The sequence below is a fragment of the Adiantum capillus-veneris genome, chromosome 9 (genome assembly GCF_014529385.1).
Source record: "Adiantum capillus-veneris isolate H3 chromosome 9, ASM1452938v2, whole genome shotgun sequence".
NCBI lineage: Eukaryota > Viridiplantae > Streptophyta > Polypodiopsida > Polypodiales > Pteridaceae > Adiantum > Adiantum capillus-veneris.
Genome location: NC_140939.1, coordinates 34,589,541 through 34,609,519, shown reverse-complemented (window position 1 = coordinate 34,609,519; position 19,979 = coordinate 34,589,541). Strand labels below are relative to the sequence as shown.

General features: G+C 38.3%; 1 protein-coding gene across 1 annotated transcript; it reads left to right on the top strand.

Annotated features, from left to right (window-relative positions):
- The first annotated feature begins 544 nt into the window (after nt 1-544).
- LOC147450321 (sulfite exporter TauE/SafE family protein 3-like) lies at nt 545-18,554 on the top strand. Its single transcript, XM_086520699.1, has 9 exons — nt 545-704; nt 15,836-16,036; nt 16,123-16,200; nt 16,304-16,377; nt 16,454-16,537; nt 17,267-17,317; nt 17,709-17,802; nt 17,923-18,063; nt 18,146-18,554. Exons 1-9 carry the CDS (start codon nt 650-652, stop codon nt 18,217-18,219), a joined length of 852 nt encoding a protein of 283 aa, XP_086376825.1. The 5' UTR covers nt 545-649; the 3' UTR covers nt 18,220-18,554.
- Nucleotides 18,555-19,979: the final 1,425 nt, after the last annotated feature.

The following is a 19,979-nucleotide window of genomic DNA, read 5'->3' as shown; positions in this document are numbered from 1 at the left end:
AGAATAGGCCAAGAGGCAGCTGCAAAAGATCACAACGAGACTCGACCATAAACCCGAAAGCGGAGACACACACACACACAGAGAGAGAGAGAGAGAGAGAGAGAGAGAGAGAGAGAGAGAGCTCCCTTCGATTGCCGCTGGAAAACCTGAAACAGAAGTAGAGGACACGAAAACCTCATTGCCGCATTATGTATCGCACACACAAACCAGGTGATTGCAGCATGAATGAGCGCTCTCTCTCTCTCTCTCTCTCTCTCTCTCTCTCTCACTCACACACACACACACACACACACACACACACACGCACGAAGAAAGCAAGGTTCAAGAGTTGCTATTCTGGGCTTCTCTCTCTCTCTCTCTCTCTCTCTCTCTCTCTCAAAGCACATGCACGCACCCTGCGAGCGCGCATGCAGGAGTTAGTGCTGCGCATGCTACCCAACATGGCTTCTCTTCAATATTGGCCAGTGAGTTGCAGGTTTTAGTCGATTCTGACGTCTTTGTTTGTTGTGCGGTCGTGCATTATTATTCGTTTTCAATCATGCAGGCTCTTACCTTCAGCTAGAGATGTTGCTTGGGAGCTGTGGTGGGCTTCGTGGGTGCGGGGCTCGGCTCTGGTGGGGGCGTAGGCGGAGGAACTATCTTCATTCCTATGCTGAATCTAATCCTCGGATTTGATTCAAAATCATCTGTTGCTCTCTCCAAATGTAAGTTTTCCTATTTGTGAGAGAAGGAGAAGAAGAAGAAGATTGTTTTATTGTCGTAGGAAACTATCCCAAGAGACCTTAAAGATCTATCCGTAGGAAACTATCCCAAGAGACCTTAAAGATCTATCCGCCGGCGAGGAGAGTTGAACTCAAGACCTCATATTCAAGAGAGAGAGAGAGAGAGAGAGAGAGAGAGAGAGAGAGAGAGAGAGAGAGAGAGTATTCAAAGGCTTTTTACTAACTTAAGGAAGAGAGCTAGGGACGTTAGATCTTGTAGAAGAGTGATGACTAGGGACAAGATCTCTTCCATTGAGAAAAAAATTTCCTCAACAGATCCTCCCCACCAAGAGCTAATTGACCTCAAGGAAACACTTAGGCAGGAGGAGATCCTAGATGCTAGTAGTGCCCTAGCTTGGACTAGAGACTTTTGGGCTGGAAGAATTGACAAACCAATCAAAGACATGTTCAATCTTATTAAAAAAAAAAGATCTAGAGACTTCATACCTTTTCTTAAAGATGCCCATGGTAGCCGGGTCTCTGATCATAAAGGTAACGTGAGGGTTGCCCACTCCTTCTTCACTAATGTTTTCTCTTCCTCCCCCTCCCATAAGGACTCGATAAGGAATTCTAGAAAACTCATTGCTCTGATAAGAAAGGCTACTCTTCCTAGAGAATTGCCAAGATCATGGATAATCCTACTACCGAGGGGGAAGTTAGAGAATCCATTAATGCCTTGAAGGATGGAAAAGCCCCTGGTGTGGATGGTTCCCATTGAATTCTACAAGACCTATCAAGACTTCATGACCCCATACCTGCTCAAAATCTGGTTAGAAGTTGTTAGACTAGGAGATCTTTCTACCAATGTTAACACTGGGGTCATTAAGCTTATCCACAAAAGGGGACCTAAAGAGGATCTCTCCAATTGGAGACCTATCTCCTTTCTACCAATGTTAACACTGGGGTCATTAAGCTTATCCACAAAAGGGGACCTAAAGAGGATCTCTCCAATTGGAGACCTATCTCCTTTCTGACTTCAATTTACAAGATCTATGCCTTGTCCCTAGCTAGAAGGATTAGCCCTCTCATGGATAAGATCATTCTTCAAGAACAAAAGGGTTTCATCAAAGGTAGATACATTTTGGATGCAATTATCACCTTGTGGGAGGCAATAGATCATGTAATTGAATCTGGTCAAGATTTTTTCTTTTTCAAAATTGATTTTGATAAGGCATATGATAGAATGGAGTGGGAGTTCATACTTCAGTCTCTTGCTGATATTGGCTTTGGTAAAAAAATTATCAGATTTGTGCATGTTCCCTTTGGCAATGCAGTAGCAAAAGTTTCTATAAATGATGATCTCACAGGAATCATTCACATCTAAAGGTCCATTAGACACGGATTTTCACTAGCCCCTCTTCTATTTTCCATAACCTCGGATGCTTTGGGATGGTTGGTAAAGGATTGTATGCTGAAAGGACAAATCAAAGGCATTTCTATCCCAAGCTTGGACAAGGATCTTTGTCTGCAACAATTTGCAGATGACACTAGTAGATTAATCAGGAAGGATGAGGATTCCATTAAGCATTCTTGGAAATGTCTTTCCCTTTTTTGCCAGACTAGTGGCTTTTAAATCAACCATGAAAAGACCGGCTTCAAGACAAGTGATAACAGTATTCCTTTGCTGGTCAGACAAGTAGGATGCAAGGAATTAGAAGATGGAGAGATTTTTAGATTACTAGGAATACCTATGGGATTCAAAGTCTCTATTTCTCAGAGGTTTGACTGGCTGATCAACAAGTTCAGGTGGCATAATATGCAGCCGACTCTATCTGCTAGAATATTTTTTCTTAATCATTATCTGTTGTCTTCTTTGATCTATTTTTTGGCATGTTGGAAGCCCCAAAAGCTCAAATGTGAAAAATTTACTAGATCTTTAGACGATTTCTATGGGGAGGCAATGATGAAATCTCCAAGATCCCCAAGGTTAAGTGGGATATCTGCTGTCTTCCAAAAGAGGCTGGTGGTCTTGGTATTCCTAACTTGGAGCATGTGGCAACAAAATTATTAGCCAAATGGATTATAAGATCCATTCTCTGCAAGGATTATTTGGCCTACCTCATACATTGAAATGTGGACAAATTCTACTTACGGCAGTACAAGCCTGGTCTGGTCTCTCTTTAAGAGAAGTCGTCCTCTGTCACCATAAGCTCAAGTACAAGGGTTCTCCTCGGGTTAAGTCCCGGGAATCTTGGTAAACTGTAAGAATGTACAAAATGCTCCCTCCTGACATATTGTATGACTATAACTTCATGATGTTGGATTCTATCTGGACTGGGACTCTGGCTCACAGGTTGAAGATCTCCCTATCCAGAAGAGCCCACTTTTGCTTTAAAAAGGGCACTAGATGTTGGAAGGACCTCTTCAAAAGAAAGAAATGGATGAATGCTGATTCTCTCTGAGGCCATTTTAATGTTCCAGCTACCACAACACATTGGGTTGATGGATTACTCCAAACATTTCTTCCTACATTTGACCAATTATCAATCATAAGGCTAAATCTTTGGCTTTTATATGCAGAAGAAGGAAGTTGTAAGAGATCTACAAGTGAGGCTCAATGGAAGATGGAAGGTCAAATGGAGCAGAAAATAGTGGAGCTATAGATTTACATGTTTGTGGGCATTTCCTTCACCAATCATGCATAGCCTTACTCTCTGGCTCATCGTACATAATGGGTAATGGACAAGGGCCATGTCAATTATTTTTAGGAGGAGCAGGGATCTATGCCAAAGATGTCATCAAGGGGAAGAAACTCTCATCCATCTCTTCTTCACTTGTCCCAAAAACAAGAAGTTGCTACAGATTCTACATGTTGGAGTTGCTCCTCTCCACCCCAAACTTTTCACCTGGGAGGAAATTTTGTTGGGAACCTGTTCAAGAATGGATATATGCTTATGGAATCAACTAAGGGGTTCATATATATGGCACACTTGGATCCTAGAAATAAAGCTTATTTTGGTAAAGTTGAGGATGTCTCATATGTTTTTTTGTATGATATGAAAAGAACTATCAGAGCAAGAATTGAGGAAATGAAAACTCCTCCACATTTGTCTCAGCATGAAGTTCAATGGAATCTGCCCTGAACCAGATGGAGAGATACTCTCCTTAGCTTCTTCTCAAATCTTAGACTGGGTATCTACCATAGATTATTTTCGTGATGTAATTTTTTTTTTGTCTGCTTTTGGACTTGTCCTCAGCCCATCCTTGATGACAATGTATTTCCTTCTTTTCCTTTTATTTTAATCAATTCCACATTCCTCCAAAAAAAAAAAGCTCTAGCATCCCCAACCTCCCCCAAGTGGAGCACGACCACCAAAGAGGGATGGTAGAATGGTGAAGTTTAGAAGCAATTCAGTAAAGATTTCAAGAAGAAGATAATCTTGGCAAATTCCATGCAGCAATGGTTCTTCAAGAGAGCATAATACTCCCAAATGAAGTACATTTTTTATTTTTGGAAATTGAGGGGTCTAAGACATGTGGCATCTCATACTCTATCACTATAGGACAATTTTCATCGTGTACTTATGAGGACTTTGTCAAGTAAGATGCAAAGGCTTGTGTTTACATACCTTGCAAGCATATCTACTATAGTTTACTTAGGACTCTTGGTTTAGATGCAAGTGTTCATCAATTCATGCATCAAGATGTGCTATCAAACATAGATCTATTTCAAGCCCTACATGGAAGGGGTGTGTTAGCTGCTTGAGATTTTCTCATGTTGTATTTATCATTGTGCAGTGCTTTGGAAATTCCTACCTACTTGATTTTTTAGGGAGCCTGATTTATAGCTTTATATGGAAGATTATAGCCTTCTACTTAACATTGCAATCGTTTAAAGATGCTTGCCTATCTATGTCAAAAGAAATTGCATTTTGTGTAAACCTGGCATCTCTTTCTCTCTCTAAGAGTAGATGGAGTGAACAAAACTAATTAAAATAGCAAGCGTTTGTTCATGAAAATCATTGTACATTAATAGATCTACTCGGTAACAATAAGTGACTCTATGGGCTAGGCTATCCCAAGGACAAGGATTTATAGAGCTATGAGATTACACCATTTGAAATGAATTATGGTATGAACCTCTAGCTCCAAGAATTTCAGGTTCTCAAGTCAATCATCATGTTGCAGTCAGTTTTATTGCCAAGATTCATGCCATGCTAACTTTAGCCAGGAAAAGGATTCAGCAAGTAGTTGATAGGGCTAAAAACACTGAAATAGCACGCTCTTGCTTATAAAAATCACTACAATAATATTTAATCAATAGTGACAAGTGGCTCTATGGGACAAGTGTCCCAAGGACAAGATCTGTAAATATTTACATCTTGCTTGGATTTCTTCCATCGCTCCATTTTTCTTGGTCATGCTCTGCTTGTTAAATGATAGCACCCTCTTAGGCCTAATGAACAATCCACTAGGTCCCATGTGCAAAGTAAGTGACATTGTTCTTATTGAAATCACGCATCCCAATCTTGACTTTGATAAAAGAGGCCCCCAATCTTATTTTGTAAAAGAGGGCTTTTGTGTGCTTAATGATAAATTTGTCACCTCAATGGCTTAGTCAACAACCAAGAAGAGCAATTGTAACTGACACCATGCGAAGAAGCATATGCATTTTGATACGCATACCAAGAAAGTGATTTTCATAGCTCTAATCTTTCATATAAAATTGTGTTCTAAGTGACTTCTCCAAGATGGAAATCTTGTCTTTAGACCTCTTGGCAATGTGCATATCATCAACATAAAGTATCAAGATGATAAGTGATCGATCGTTCAAATTCCGAGTATACAAGTAGTGATCTTCTTGGCTCCGTATATAACCTTGGGATTGTATGCGGTTGTCAAACTTCTGGTACCATTGACTTGAGCCTTGCTTTAGGGCCTACAATGCCTTATGAAGTCTACACACCAATGTTTCCCTTGTAAGCCTTTCAGATTTAAATTCAAAACCCTTTGGTTGTTTCATGTAGATGTCTTCTTCTAGATCCCCATGAAGGAAAACCATCTTCACATCCATTTGGATGAGTTCCATGCCCTCAGTGGCTACGAGTCTAAGCACAAGATGCAATGAAGTCATCTTGACTACTAGATAGAAAATCTCATCAAATTCCATGCCTTTCTTCTGCTTGAATCCCTTAGCAACCAGTCTAGCCTTATACATAGGCTCGAGATCTTTTGTCATGTATTTCTTCTTATACACCCATTTGCAAGGCAAGGCTTGTCTTCGCTCTGGCAACTTTGTCAGCTCCCAAGTCTCATTTTCCACAATCAAGTTATATTTTGATTGCATTGCTTGTTCCCACTTCACCCTATCTTCCATATAAATAGCCTCTTGGTAGCGTGGAGACTCTTCATAGTCAGTGACCAACAAATAGTCTAGCCCTATTTGAAAACGATTAAAGGCATGAGAGACTTGACTAGATTTCCTCACTCCTTGACTACTAGACTCTTCTCTCTCTAGAGCACTCCCAGTGGTAGGAAAATCACTAGTAGGATGAGTTGTTTGTTTGATCTCTTCGAAGGCTACATCCTCAAATTTGACCTTGTGATACTTGAGCTCTTTGATAGGTTGACTACACATCTTTCACTCATTGAAGATAGCTTGTGAGTTGCAAATGAAGTTTTTAGATTTCGTGTGCCATAGATGAAAGCCCATCTATCGATCCTGCACAATATACAATGAAGATGCATTTGTGTAAATTTGTGCTCTAGCTTCTTGTGTAGATCTTTAGGGAAATTTGAGAATGCCCCATCACTTAAATGTAATATGTCATAATCGGCTTCTTGCTAGTCAACGTCTCCTACAGAATCTTATAGTTCAATGGCATAGTAGGTGATCGATGATGATGTAAACTATTTTCATAACAATTTATCCCCAAAACTCTGGAGGTAAGTTCACCATAGACAATATGGCCGTGAGTCTGTCTTGGATTTTCCTATTTATATGCTCAGCAATTCCATTCTGAGCACGTGTGTATGGCATAGTAAATTGTTGTTTAATGCCTCTTTTGCAACAAAAATTCTTAAACTTGGTGGAGATATAATTTCCCTCATTGTCAGTGCACAAAGACTTCAGCTTCTTGCTTGGCTAGTTCTCTACCATTGCAAGGAAGTTTTGAAACGTAGCAAAAAGAATTTCTTAGTTCCTCTTCAAGTTGTAGACCCACACCTTTTGAGTAAAGTCATTGATGAATGTTAGGAAATAGATTTCCCCCCCCTAGAGATCCATAGGCCCACATAGATCACTATCTAGTAAGTCTAGAGGATTCCCTAACTTCTTATTCAATGGCAAAGAGGTAATCCTAGTCTATTTTCCAAAAATGCAATGCTCACACAAGCTATAATGAGAATATTTGAAGACAAGCAAGTAGCTTGAATGCTCAAGTTGTTTCATTCCTTTTTTACTCATATGACCTAGTCAGCTATGCCACATAACTCAGTAGAAGGAAGCTCAACATCATAAATGGAATTCTCTTTCACTGAAAAAACATACAAAGAGTACAATGAGTCAACTTTTTAGCCCTTCAAAATAACCAAATTTCCCTTGCCGATCATCCAAGAACCATTTTTAAAAACTATAGGATAGCCCAAATCAAGCGAACCAACTAACACTAAGCTCTTAGTCCACTTTAGCACATGTCTATCACTTCAAATCATAAACTCAGTGTTGTTACACATACATAACTTCACAACTCCAACTCCACGAATGTCAAGCGGATACGAATCACCTAGCTTGACCAACCATGCATAGGAGTATAATTGGAGAACCATTCCATATGGGGAGTAACATGGAAACTGGTGTAATGGGATTTATTTATGCCAATGCATTAACAATTAATTATTACAGATGATAACTGGAAAAGTATGACCAATTTTTAGATGATGAAATATGATATCATTGATGGATAATTCATTATTAAAGTGCTCTTAATGAGCAATGGTCAATTTATGTCCGGGTAGATAGTTTGTAACTATTTTTTAGCATTGAACAATCTATATCCATAAATGATATCATATCTTGTCGTCCATAAACTAGTCGTACTTTTCCACCTATCATCTACGATACTTAATTGTTAATGCATCATAAATAAATGCATCTACGATACTTAATTGTTAATGCATCATAAATAAATCCCATTACAATTGGCACCTTAGTCAATGACAGAGTTTTATGTGTAGCACTCATCAAGATCCAATAATGCATTCAGACTCAAGTCAGCAGTGAATATCAAGATATCTGTTGACGGTTGTGGCATATCGAGAACAAACTCAACTCATGGAGACTCAGATACATTAAGCTCCTTTATCTTCACTCTTCTCTTAGAAGGATCAGACTTGGCAATGGCTTTCTTGGGATGACCATCAGTAGGCATATATGCATCACCATGCCCATTAGTGTTAAGAGACAAACATCTAATATCTTTCGTGATCAAAGCACTAATAACATCACTAAAAGCAAGCTTACCGCTAGGTGCAAAGTTACTAATGGCAGTGTTAAATGTATCGCACAATGAAGGCAAAGAACATAGCAAGAAAACAACTTTCATTTATCATCAAACGTGATTCCCTTATATGTAAGTTGCATAAACAAGTTTTTGAACTCATTTAAGTGTAAACAAGCTGTTGACCTCATTTAAGTGTAGATTGACATTGTTTCCCTCTTTCATATTCAAATGCATCAGCTTTTTCATAAGAAAAAACTTACTTGAGTTGGCACTCTTGTCATCCCAAGCTGAGCATAATGACTTCCATAAATCATTTGTATTGGTCTTGTGCATACTCGTAAAGAAAATGGACTCACCAAGGTGTAGGAAAATGGTCACCATAGCATGAGCATCAAGCTCCTCCCACTGATCATTAGGGTAAACATCTTCTCTGCATTCTTTCAATGGTGTTTCAAGACCCTTATTGACAAAAACATCAAGCATACTCTGGTTCCATATTGTGAAGTTTGTGCTATCAAACTTTTGGATATAATACTCTTCTTTCTTAGAAGATCCAGCCATAACTGATAAGAGAAAACACAAGAGAGTGAGACTAAGGATTGTTGGCAAATATTGTGTGGAAATTTTGCCAAAGTCTCCTTTGTGCAAAGATCAAAAGCACAACCTTGAAACAATAAAATCAATGTATAAACCATAAAAGAGTGCTAACATGGTATCAAATTGCATATACTGCTAAAAATATATATCAAAAGACTGTCATCTAGGCGTCAAAAGCACCTACATACCTTTATACATATCCTATGGCGAGGCCACAAATAGGGGAATCTCCACCAACAACCTGTATCATCGAAGGTGTCTCATACATCTAAGAACACGCCAGCTCAAAAAAACCTTACACAAGGCCCTCCAAAGGTTTAGCACACTCAATGATTATCCATAGTCTGAGAAAGGGTTCTTTCGGATCGAGTCTGAGAAAAAATCGAGTAACTACCATATCAAGCCAAAATAGGCTCTTCATTGGCACACATAGGTAATATCTACAACACAATGTATATGAGTCATAGAATCACTGCAAAGTGTAAGATATGCACATAATTAAGTGTCAATAGATATGCAAGCATCAAAATTACTGTCCCATCGAGGATCTGTTCCCAGAAGAGCACAACACTATCAAAGGGTCAAAATTATGCATAAACTCGCATAACCTCCCACTAGAGTGATAAAAATGTGCATGAAAATACTTCGTGTACAAGATCTATATCTAGTGCAGAAGTCGCTACCTATTTCTATCTATTGTAGACCCTATCAGTAAGAGGACTAAAAATCTAGAAATATGGAGATTGCATTCTCAAAAGTAAACCACAAGTGTATACATCATGCCCAAAATGCATATGAAATCACTCTCAAAATTCATAGAGAGATCAAACCATCTGTGAGCACATAAAAACTGTTTCTAACAACAAATAATGCTTCACCTATCTGTGAGCTAACATGGGCATGAGTATGAATCAGGGATAATCAACTATTGATAACCACAAATAAGAATTCATTGGCTGCAAAAAAAATCTCTCTCAAGCAAAGAGACAATTGTGCTCCACTGAAGCATAACTTGTATGCTTGTATATCTATGTCTGTGTCTCCATCTCTAACCTGTAAAATATATGCTCTCTCTCTCTCTCTCTTTGGGTAGTTGCAAGTGGAGAGCTACACTCTCACTATGTCAAAGTTGAAGATGCTGGAAGTGTTTGAAAGTCCAATCCTCTCTCTCTCTCTCTATCTATCTATCTCTATCTCTATCTCTATCTCTCTTACTGCTCCACTATGTGTTCCCTGGAGGCCTTTAATGTTGAAGTTGAGATGAAGCCCCTCTCTTACTCAACTCAAATACACAATATGTTTTGAGAAAATAGTCTCACAGTTTTTTATTTCAGACATATTTGCACTCCAAATCAGGTAACAAGCTTTTTTATAAAGTTGTAGAGCTCAAAGAGAGATCCGTTTTGATTTTAAAAAAAATTTGAATTCGAGTTTTCTAGCTCAAGTTATGAGCAAAACAATGACCTACTGTCAATCTGTCCTAAATTGAGTGACCTACTTCTCTCTCTCTTTGAGCTCACTGAAAGCTCAATCTCTCTCCCCCTGTGGAGATATGTGAGATCTATTGCTGAGCTCATAATGCCTCCTTAGACACAAAAGCTTCCAGTTTTGATATGTTACCGATGTAAAGCTTGCCGAGAAGAGGAAAGTGCTAGGAGAGGAGGAGCGCCACAAACTTCGGCTCTCATAACTTGAAGAGTGCACATGTGTGGATGCATGGGTGTAGCACTACATGAGGATGGAGAGTACAAAGCAGGTGAAGCATAGAGAGTGAGTTATCCTCTCTCGCTCCTTATTCTATAGTCAAGTAAAAAATAAGTGAGTTAGCAATGATGGGCTAGTAATGAGCGTCTAGCCAATTAGCCTCAGTCCCAATAATATAGAGATCCATAGGTTAGACAACTAGTGTTCTATTGTAACAAGTGTTATTATATACATGTGTTAGTGATGTGTGTGAACACACTTAGGACCGTCGGGGCGTTTTTTCCCTCACTAGGAGGCTTTTCCCCCCGTGCATTATATATACTCCCATCATTCTAGGGCTATCTATCTTTCCATTGCACACTAAGTAAAGCACTTTCTGTTGTGTGCCTTGAGCTTCCTTCCTCTTCTTGAAGCTGTGTGTGTTTTCTTGCAACCCTAATTCCAACAATTCGTATCAGAACAGGTTGCATCCTCCCAGGCTTAGTCGCCACCAGGAGCTCCAGCACACGTTTGCTCACTTTCTCCGCTTTTTTTGAGCTTTGGTGAGCGTTCACAAGTCGACAAAAATTTCAAGATTCGGGCTCAGATTTTTTATTCGGGCTCATTTCGGCCTCCGTTTCCACTACAAGCAGTACTGCACATGCTATTTTGTCATTTTGTGCAGAATTTTTGTCAGTGTCATTTTTGCTTAACAGGTCCCTTAGAGTCTTCTATGGTTTGTGCTATATAGCACGTGTTGTTCCCGCTTTGTTTCTCCTCTTTTTGGACATTTTTCACATCATGTGCAGGCATTTGCCATGGCCGACAACAATACAGATGTGTTCAATATGTTTGCTGTTGAGGACAAACTGAATGGAAACATTACCCTATGTCGGCTTACATGATGCAACATTTTCTTATGTGAAAGGGTGTCTGGAATATTTTGCGGGGCATTGATGTTCGTCCTAGTTCTGAGGATGTAGGCGATGTTGAGGATGTTGCACGTCTTGCTGCAAGCATTTCTACTGTTAGAGTTGTTTTTCCTACGATAGAACAAGCTCGTTGGGGTGTAAAAGATGCGCAAGCTCATGCATTGATTGCGTTGTTTGTGAAGCGCACTATTACTCCTCACATTCGTTCAGTGAAATTTGCAAAACAGGCTTGGGATATTCTGGATGGTCTTTATGCAAGTCGCAATGAGGCTAAAATCCATTGTTGCGTAAAGAGTTGGAATCGAAGATTATGCATGAGAAAGATGACATGGACACTTTCCTTGCTAGTCTCAAGGATATCAATGAGCAACTTATTTCTACGGTGAAGTCATTTCAGACAGTTCCCTTGTGCAAATTGTTCTTAATGCCTTGCCAGACTCTTACCAGACTTTTGCTAGTACTTAGAGACTTATGACCCAAGGAAATCCTGAAGTTGTCAAGTTTGATGCATTGTGCACATTGTTGTTGCAAGGGTCACTTTTCAAAAAAAACAAGACTAGACAACGTGGAGTTGAGCAGGCTTTTATTGCTGCTCAAAGAAAGGGTGGTAACAGCAATGCAGCCACTTCTTATGGTTCTTCTGCAAGTGAAAAATCACATGTTCCTAATGCTTTTGCTGAAAGAAATTCGTCTGGCAATTCTAATGATAAGGGAAAAAAGAAGATGAATTGCCATTATTGTAAAGATAATGATCACTTGATCAAGCAGTGAGCTAAGTTGAAGGCCAAAGAGACTGAGAAGAATGATTGTTCCACTACAAATGCAGCTATTGTTGAGTCTTCTATGAAAGGAGACTGTGATAGTGATGTTGATACAGAATGGAATTTTAGTGCAGAGTGTACCTATAATCCTGATGTCCATGATGCATGCATGTCAGTTTTGCTACACATTCACATGTGTGGTATTTTGATAGTGGTGCTACAAAGCACATTACCTCACATCGTGATTTGTTCACCTCTCTTGAGTCTGTCCCTCATGGGAATTCAATTACTTGTGCCAACAATGCCTCTTATCCGTTTCAGAGAGTTAGAAAGATTGTGCTTACTGCTACAAATGCCAGTTCTTTCACACTTGTTGATGCACTTTATGTACATGGGATCAAGAAGAATCTTTTGTTTGTATGTGCACTTGCTAGACTTCGTCTTGTAGCCAAATTTGTGGATGACAGATGTACTGTACATGATCTCAGTTTCGGTGATGAAATTGTTGCATCTGGCATTTTATGTCATGGGCTGTATAAGCTCACTTTGTATGAAAAGTGTGGGAAGAGTTTTGCAAATGCAGTTGTGGATTCAAAGTCTATTTCAAATGCAAAACTTTGGCATGCACGTTTTGGTCATCTGAATTTTGTCAGTTTGCTGTTTCAGACATGGACAAATTATCATTCCTTTTCAATCTAGACTATACACACATGACATGGCACTACAGATCTCCCCAATGGTTCATTTTGAATTCTTTATACTGACCACCTTGATGCACCCATATAGCCCTCACATTGTACTCCACGTCTTGTACATCATAGGCTTTTGAGAATCCCTAGTGGTTTGTTTGTACATAGTATTCAACCTTTTTTTTGTGCGTGCGCACACACACACACAGAGCTTGTACCATTGTGCTCCCTCTACAAATTAAGGATTGCACTTCAGGACAATGCTTGGAAAAAGGCAAACTCATTCCTAGATAAATTTCACCCCTTTGAAAGTAAAAACCCTCTTGGACTTGTACTTAGGCTCAAAAAGGTAAGTAGTGAGCCTCACTATAGTCCCATTTTTACTGCCAATTAGATGAACTCCAAATCATTGTTGGGGCCATTTCTTAGCAAGAGGACTTCTTACACATGCAAAGTGGTGCCTTCTCTTACACATGCAAAGGACCTCTTACGTATGCAAAGTGGTGCCTTCTCTCCATTCAAAGTGTGAGTCAGGGAATTTGTCTACAATTGCATAAAGCAATAGGGTTGGCTTGAATGTATTGAATTGTAATGGTGCATTAGATTACTCTAGATTAGATTCACATAGTTTACTATATAGATTTGTCACCTAGTTTGGATTACCTACCCTTGATAAGTGGGATCTACTTGACCTAGATTATAGCTACCTAAACTTAATCCCAATCACGCCAACCTCCTCTCCCATAATTTTTTATAAACACATTCTATTGTCACTTTTCATTTGAGTAGTGAACTTAGTTTTTGGTGTGTTCTCTTCTACCATTTATGTTCAGCTTTTTCATTAGTCTCTTCTCTCTCTTTCAGTCATCTGTTTTAGTTAATGTTAAGGTTAAGATGGTTCATTTCCACATGGTATCAAAGATCTACTAATCTTCATTAGCCTCCACTCTTGAGCTCCCTTTAGCATCTTCCATCCACCAATCTAGCCTCTCTATTCCCCCAAGGAATCCAAAACCTTTTAATGGCAAACAAGTGTAAACGATGGGAATGGCCCCCAAACAAAGATTCATATGGGCGGCTCGGTTGGTAATTACCAAGACCAATTACTACAATAATTGATGCAAGGGAAAATCGTTTAGAGGCCTAGTTTGGCAACTATAAATAGGGCTCACTACTCAGTTTTATGGGACTTATCACTAGGATATACCACTATCACTGCTTAGTGTCAAGTTGGAGCTCTTGATGCTCTTGTACTTTTATACTCTAACCATTAAGCTCAAAGCAGACTTGGCTCACATTGTTGTACTTTGCTTACACTGATCTAAATATATTCCAGCCCAATTTTCAATTTGAGTTTATACTTCAGTTCCTATCTTTGCATTCAGTTCTAGTCTTTGTATTTCATTTGAATTTGTCTTGATCTGAACTAACTCTAACTGACCAATCTAGAATAAATGTCATAACTAGTCAACTCATTTTAACAAGCCTCACCATACCCTAGAGAAGGTCAATTATACAAACTGCCAATTTTGTAAGCTGTGAGTGGAGCTCTATCTGGAGCAATTTCATCTTTGGAATATCATATCTAGCTTGGACCATATGCATGATCTAACCCAAAGACTGAGCATGAAATTTTGAAAAGATTAATGAATTTTCCCTTGTTGCATGCAGAGAAATACGTAGAGCAGTACTTGATGTTTAGCTAGAGGTATTCCTGTCAGGTGAGGTGACAGTTTGGAATGACTAAGATTGTTTCAATGTCCTCTCAACCTGCCATTCTTTCCTCCTTGGTTGAGACAAAGAATCTCTAGCTAAATTCTGATGCGGTTTGAACCCTTTGTCTGCATTCTTCTACATAGCTTGCTACACTATACTCCTCAGTGTTTGCAGGTTCTCCTTTAAGGGAGTGGGCTCTGTTTGCTTGTTAAAATAAAAGTTAGTTCACTTGGTCACCCCACTCTTCATGGCGTCCCTCGTATCTCCCTTCCCTCCATTCCTCCTTACACCACCGCTACTCTGTAACGTATCGCACTGTCAAAACACCTTTGAGTCATTAAGGACTAATAACATTTTCAATGAAAACAAACTATTTTGGAATATCATTTGTGCTATCCAGGTATGTTATGTGACACATGCTAGTCAACAAAAATGTGTGTCACATTAACATGCTTACGCCTTAGGGTGATCTACAAGCCAGTTTGTGCATTCCTATGTGTGTGTGTGTGTGTGTGTGTGTGTGTGTGTGTGTGTGTGAGAGAGAGAGAGAGAGAGAGAGAGAGAGAGAGAGAGAGAGAGAGAGAGAGAGAGAGAGAGAGGTGGATGACAAGGAATTTGAGGCTTAGTGGCAGACTCCTTGTGGATTGGATTCCTCTCTCAAAGAGGAGAAATCTAGAATTTCCATAAGAAAAACCCACAATCTTTACAAGAAAGAATTTGTATATAATGTTGGAATATAAATAAAAAGGTTGATATGTATGTAGAGCCAAAGGAGGATATAGTGTTGAGGTGTATAGGGATCTAGTTAGCCAATGATATTGGCCAATGCACACAACATGAAAGTTATTCATGCACACTCCTAAAAATAAGTATGAAGTTTTACATATCTAGTCAACTTATATTTGTGTAATTTGGTATGAATTAAGTGCAAAGTGAACAAGCATTGGTCTAAAACAAACTTAATATGGAAACATTTAAATTTTGAGATGGTACAAGGATATGCAAAAGGAAATTAAGGTCTTGAAGACACCATACTTGTTTGTCTAATAGGTTAGGGGAAAGAGTATACAATTTACTAATACACACCATTGTTATATGTGTGGACTAGATCTATCGTGTGGTATACTTTTTTCAGGGCCAAAACTCTTTATTTTCTTTGCTTTCACTAGTTTTTAAAATGCTCCAATAATTCCCAATGCCCACATATGGTAAGAAGTGTTTATGATGGTTTTCTTTTTGTTTCTTGTTTTTCAGGCATGATATTGGGGGCTTCTATATCAACAATATTTTACAACCTTTTTCAAAGGCATCCAACTGATGATGCCCCTCTTGTAAATTACCTATTAGGATTTCTTCTGATGCCCATGATGCTACTTGGGATATCAATAGGAATTAAGCTCAATGTCATGTTTCCTGGATGGCTTATAACGATCATTCTTGTGACAGTTACACTAGGTAACTCCAATCACTTATATTATTAACCTACATAGGATAGAGAAATTGGTTTAGAGAAATGATTCTCATTTTTAGTTTTTACTTAGTCACTAGCTTTAGGGTGCTTCACAAGGCAAGGAACAAATGGATAGATGAAACAAACCAAAAGATGTCTACACAAGATGGTTTGTATTATTCTTTGACAAAATGGGATAATTTAAATTTTGTGGCTTTTTAACTAGACAAAAGAGGACTTTTAAGCAAGGTTCTTTTATTGGTTGACGGTAGAGCAAAGCTGTGATGATTGTTTGAAGACTCCTCCACATAAGAAGATTCATTTAAAGACAATTTCTTTGAAGTTGGTAAGGTATTTCTTGAATATTAATTTCGTTAACTGACCAAGAATGTCTTATTGAGATCATGTATATAATTCCTTAGGGTATATTGAAACAAAACCTCTCATGGATGATAGCTTTTATGGTCCTCGTGTGGGTGGTACTTGTCGGTCTACAAGTATTACAGGTACGTCATCTTTTTTTGTGAGAGGATTAAGAGACGTTTTTATTTACATAATCCTTTATACAACTATCACTAAGGTGTCCAAATACAGAAAAAACATTTCATAGAGAGAGTTCAACAATCCTCAATATAAATATCAACTTTAGATGTTTTTCCTACTAGGTTTACGAAGGCTTCTGCGTGCAACATTTACCTACCAGCAAAAGCAAAGCTCAAAACACCCAAGAGCAATAGGTTGATATGTGGATATTGCATGAAATGCCTAATCTATGACCCACCTCCAGTTTTTGTAAAAATGGTTTCAAGTTATTAAGCACGCTTGTTCCTTGGGAGTGTCTTAAACGCATTCTTGATAGCTTATGGAATAGTGAATTCCTATAGCAGCTAAGTAGAAATATTGAAAATGGATTGGACTCACATATCATAATTGTAAGCTAGCATTTGAAAAATATCCAAATGAACTTGTTGTGATAATGATATTCTAGTCAAAAAATCTTAGTAAGAAATGGATACTACCCTAAGAAGAAATATGAATTCTGTTCTAGACAAGCCTTCATATACTAACTTCAAGGAGGTCACCCAAGTGATGAAAAATAATCTTCCTGGTGTGAGTTCTATAATTCCCACTACTAGATAAGGTAAGGAAAAATTGGGAATCAAAGGTTTACTACATAGAAAATGAAGAATGTTATTATGTTTTGAGACCCATAATATTCATTGTGTGGCTTGTAGGTCCAAAGTCGAACATGCAGTCAATGGTATTGGGTATTCAACTCCTTACAGGTATAGATTACATAGTAACCATATTGATTGCACACTAACCATGTAGACTTCTCTAGTCTAATTAAAATTGGCCAAAAATAATGATGGTCTTCTGTGCATATTTTCACCATAGGTTCCATTAGCAGTTCTTACCTTTGGTTTGGTGGCCCACAAGGTCTACAAGGCTTCTAAGAATGATGGAAGCAATGGATCATTCAAGTTAATAGTCATCAGCGCAATAGGTAGCACACTAGGGGGCACGATTGCTGGCATCGTTGGGCTTGGTGGAGGTTTTATTTTGGGACCACTTTTTTTAGAATTTGGCTTGCACCCATAGGTATATCATGCCTGGATAATTATTATTTTGATATGTATCATTGGAGATGTTCAAAAAATTATTTTTCCTACTCAGGTTTGCTCTGCAACATCCACATTTGTTATGATGTTTACTTCAGCATTGGCAGTCATTGAATATTCATTCCTTCATAGGTTTCCTTTACCATATGGTATGCCAATTTCATTTGCTAATACAAATTTATTAAGGAATAAACAATCATATTGGTTCATATATTTGTATTACAAACCCCCATAAATTCAATGTAATCAAATGTGTGTTGTATTTGTAGGATTGCTTTTATCATTTGTGGCATTTACTGGAGGTCTTGTGGGACAACATGCCATGCAAAAATTGGTAAAGATTTTGGGAAGGCCCTCAATTATCATCTTTCTATTATGCTTTTTGGGTTTGCTTTGCACCACTTTATTAGGTACGGGATCCTTTCTTGTTAGATGTGTTGAGTTTGTTGGTTTTAAATACTCTTTCCACCAATGATTGTGATTGTTTGACAGGTGGTTTGGGTGTGAAAATGGCCATCTTATATTGGAAAGAAGGGAAACAAATGGGGTTTACCAATCTTTGTTAAGAAATCTTGCACCCTATCAGTTTTCTTTTTCCTACTCGCAATTGTGAGTAGATGAATTAATCTCACCATAAAGGGATGTACAATCACTCTCAAGAATGTGGTGATCCTTGAGGGGCCTCAAGATACATATAGGAGCTACACAACCTCATACTAATGAAAGCTACTATGGAAGAAACCTTTTGTGATGTTCGTAGTTGTGATTGTGATGACTAGGATTGCTTGATTTCACTCATCATAGTTCTTCCTTTTCCCAATAGATAAGAACACTTCCCTACTTTCCTAGAATACCCAATTGGTATTTTAAGAAGGATTTTAAAAAAAATTCATCTTCATCAATAGAAGAAAATCATTCCCACTTTTTAGATCTTGTAAAATCAACGGTAAAAACTTGAAGCTCCATTCAAAGGCTACAATTAAGCAACACTTAATAACATAATATTGGAAAAGAAACATTGGGTTCATTATATTAATAATATAAGATGAAATTAAGGCTAGATCCAAGGAGGAAGATGAATAAACTTAATATGCACACACACACACACACACACACACACACACACACACACACACACACACACACACAGAGTTGTCTATGCATGTGATTAAGTACTAACTTACACACACATTGTTTGTGTGGAGAGAGAAGAAGAAGAAGAAGAGAGATTTTAAAATCATAGGACAAATCCCAAGAGACCTCAAATATGAGTCTTGAACCTAAGATCCAATATTGTAGAGAGAACTTGGATACGTAATCTACCACAATTAGGTGATAGAAAATTTATACTGGTTTCCTTTTGTTTCTCTCTCTCTCTCTCTCTCTCTACACACACACACACACACACACACACACACATGAGAAGAGAGATTTTGATGTCATAGGAACATCCCAATAGACATCAAAGTTCTATCTAATGAGTCTTGAACTCAAGACTTGGTACTTGAGAGGGAATTGGGATAGCCAATCTACCACACTTGGGTGATAGAAAGGTTATTCTAATCTCCACTTGTTATTCACATACACACACACACACACACCCATGAGAAGAGAGATTTTCCTTACCATATACATATGGTAGTGATGTGTGTGAACACACTTAGGACCTTCGTGGAAATTTTTCCCTCACTAGGAGGTCCTTCCCCCCGTGCATTGTATATACGCCTATCATTCTAGGGCTATATATCTTTCTATTGCACACTAAGTAATATACACTTTGTTGTGTGCCTTGATCTTTCTTTGTCTTCTCTAAGATGTGTGTGTTTTCTTGCAACCTTAATTCCAACAATTGGTATCAGAGCAGGTTGCGTCCTCCCGGGCTTAGTCGCCACCTGCTCCTCCAGCACACACCTATTCACTTTCTTTGATTTCTGTGAGATTTGGTGAGCGTTGTCGTGCTGTGACACGTACATAGTGGGAACACATGCTACAATATCTATCTTGTATTTTTTTAGATACATAATTATATTTCCTATAGTGTACATATGGATATTTAAGTATAATAATAAGCCTTCTATCTCATCCTATTATTTTTCTCAAGGGTAACATATCCTTACTTTACCATCAGAAAATACTATGGGAAAAGCATCAATAGCTCCGCCTCTTTAACTTGGGGCAAAAAGCATTGATTCTTTATTTTTACTATTTCATTATCATCTCACACCCTAGCTAGATCCTATATCTAGGGTAAACTCCAATATATATATATTCTATGTATTTTTTATACTTTTCTTATATTTCTTTTTAAATAGCTACTAGGAGAGAA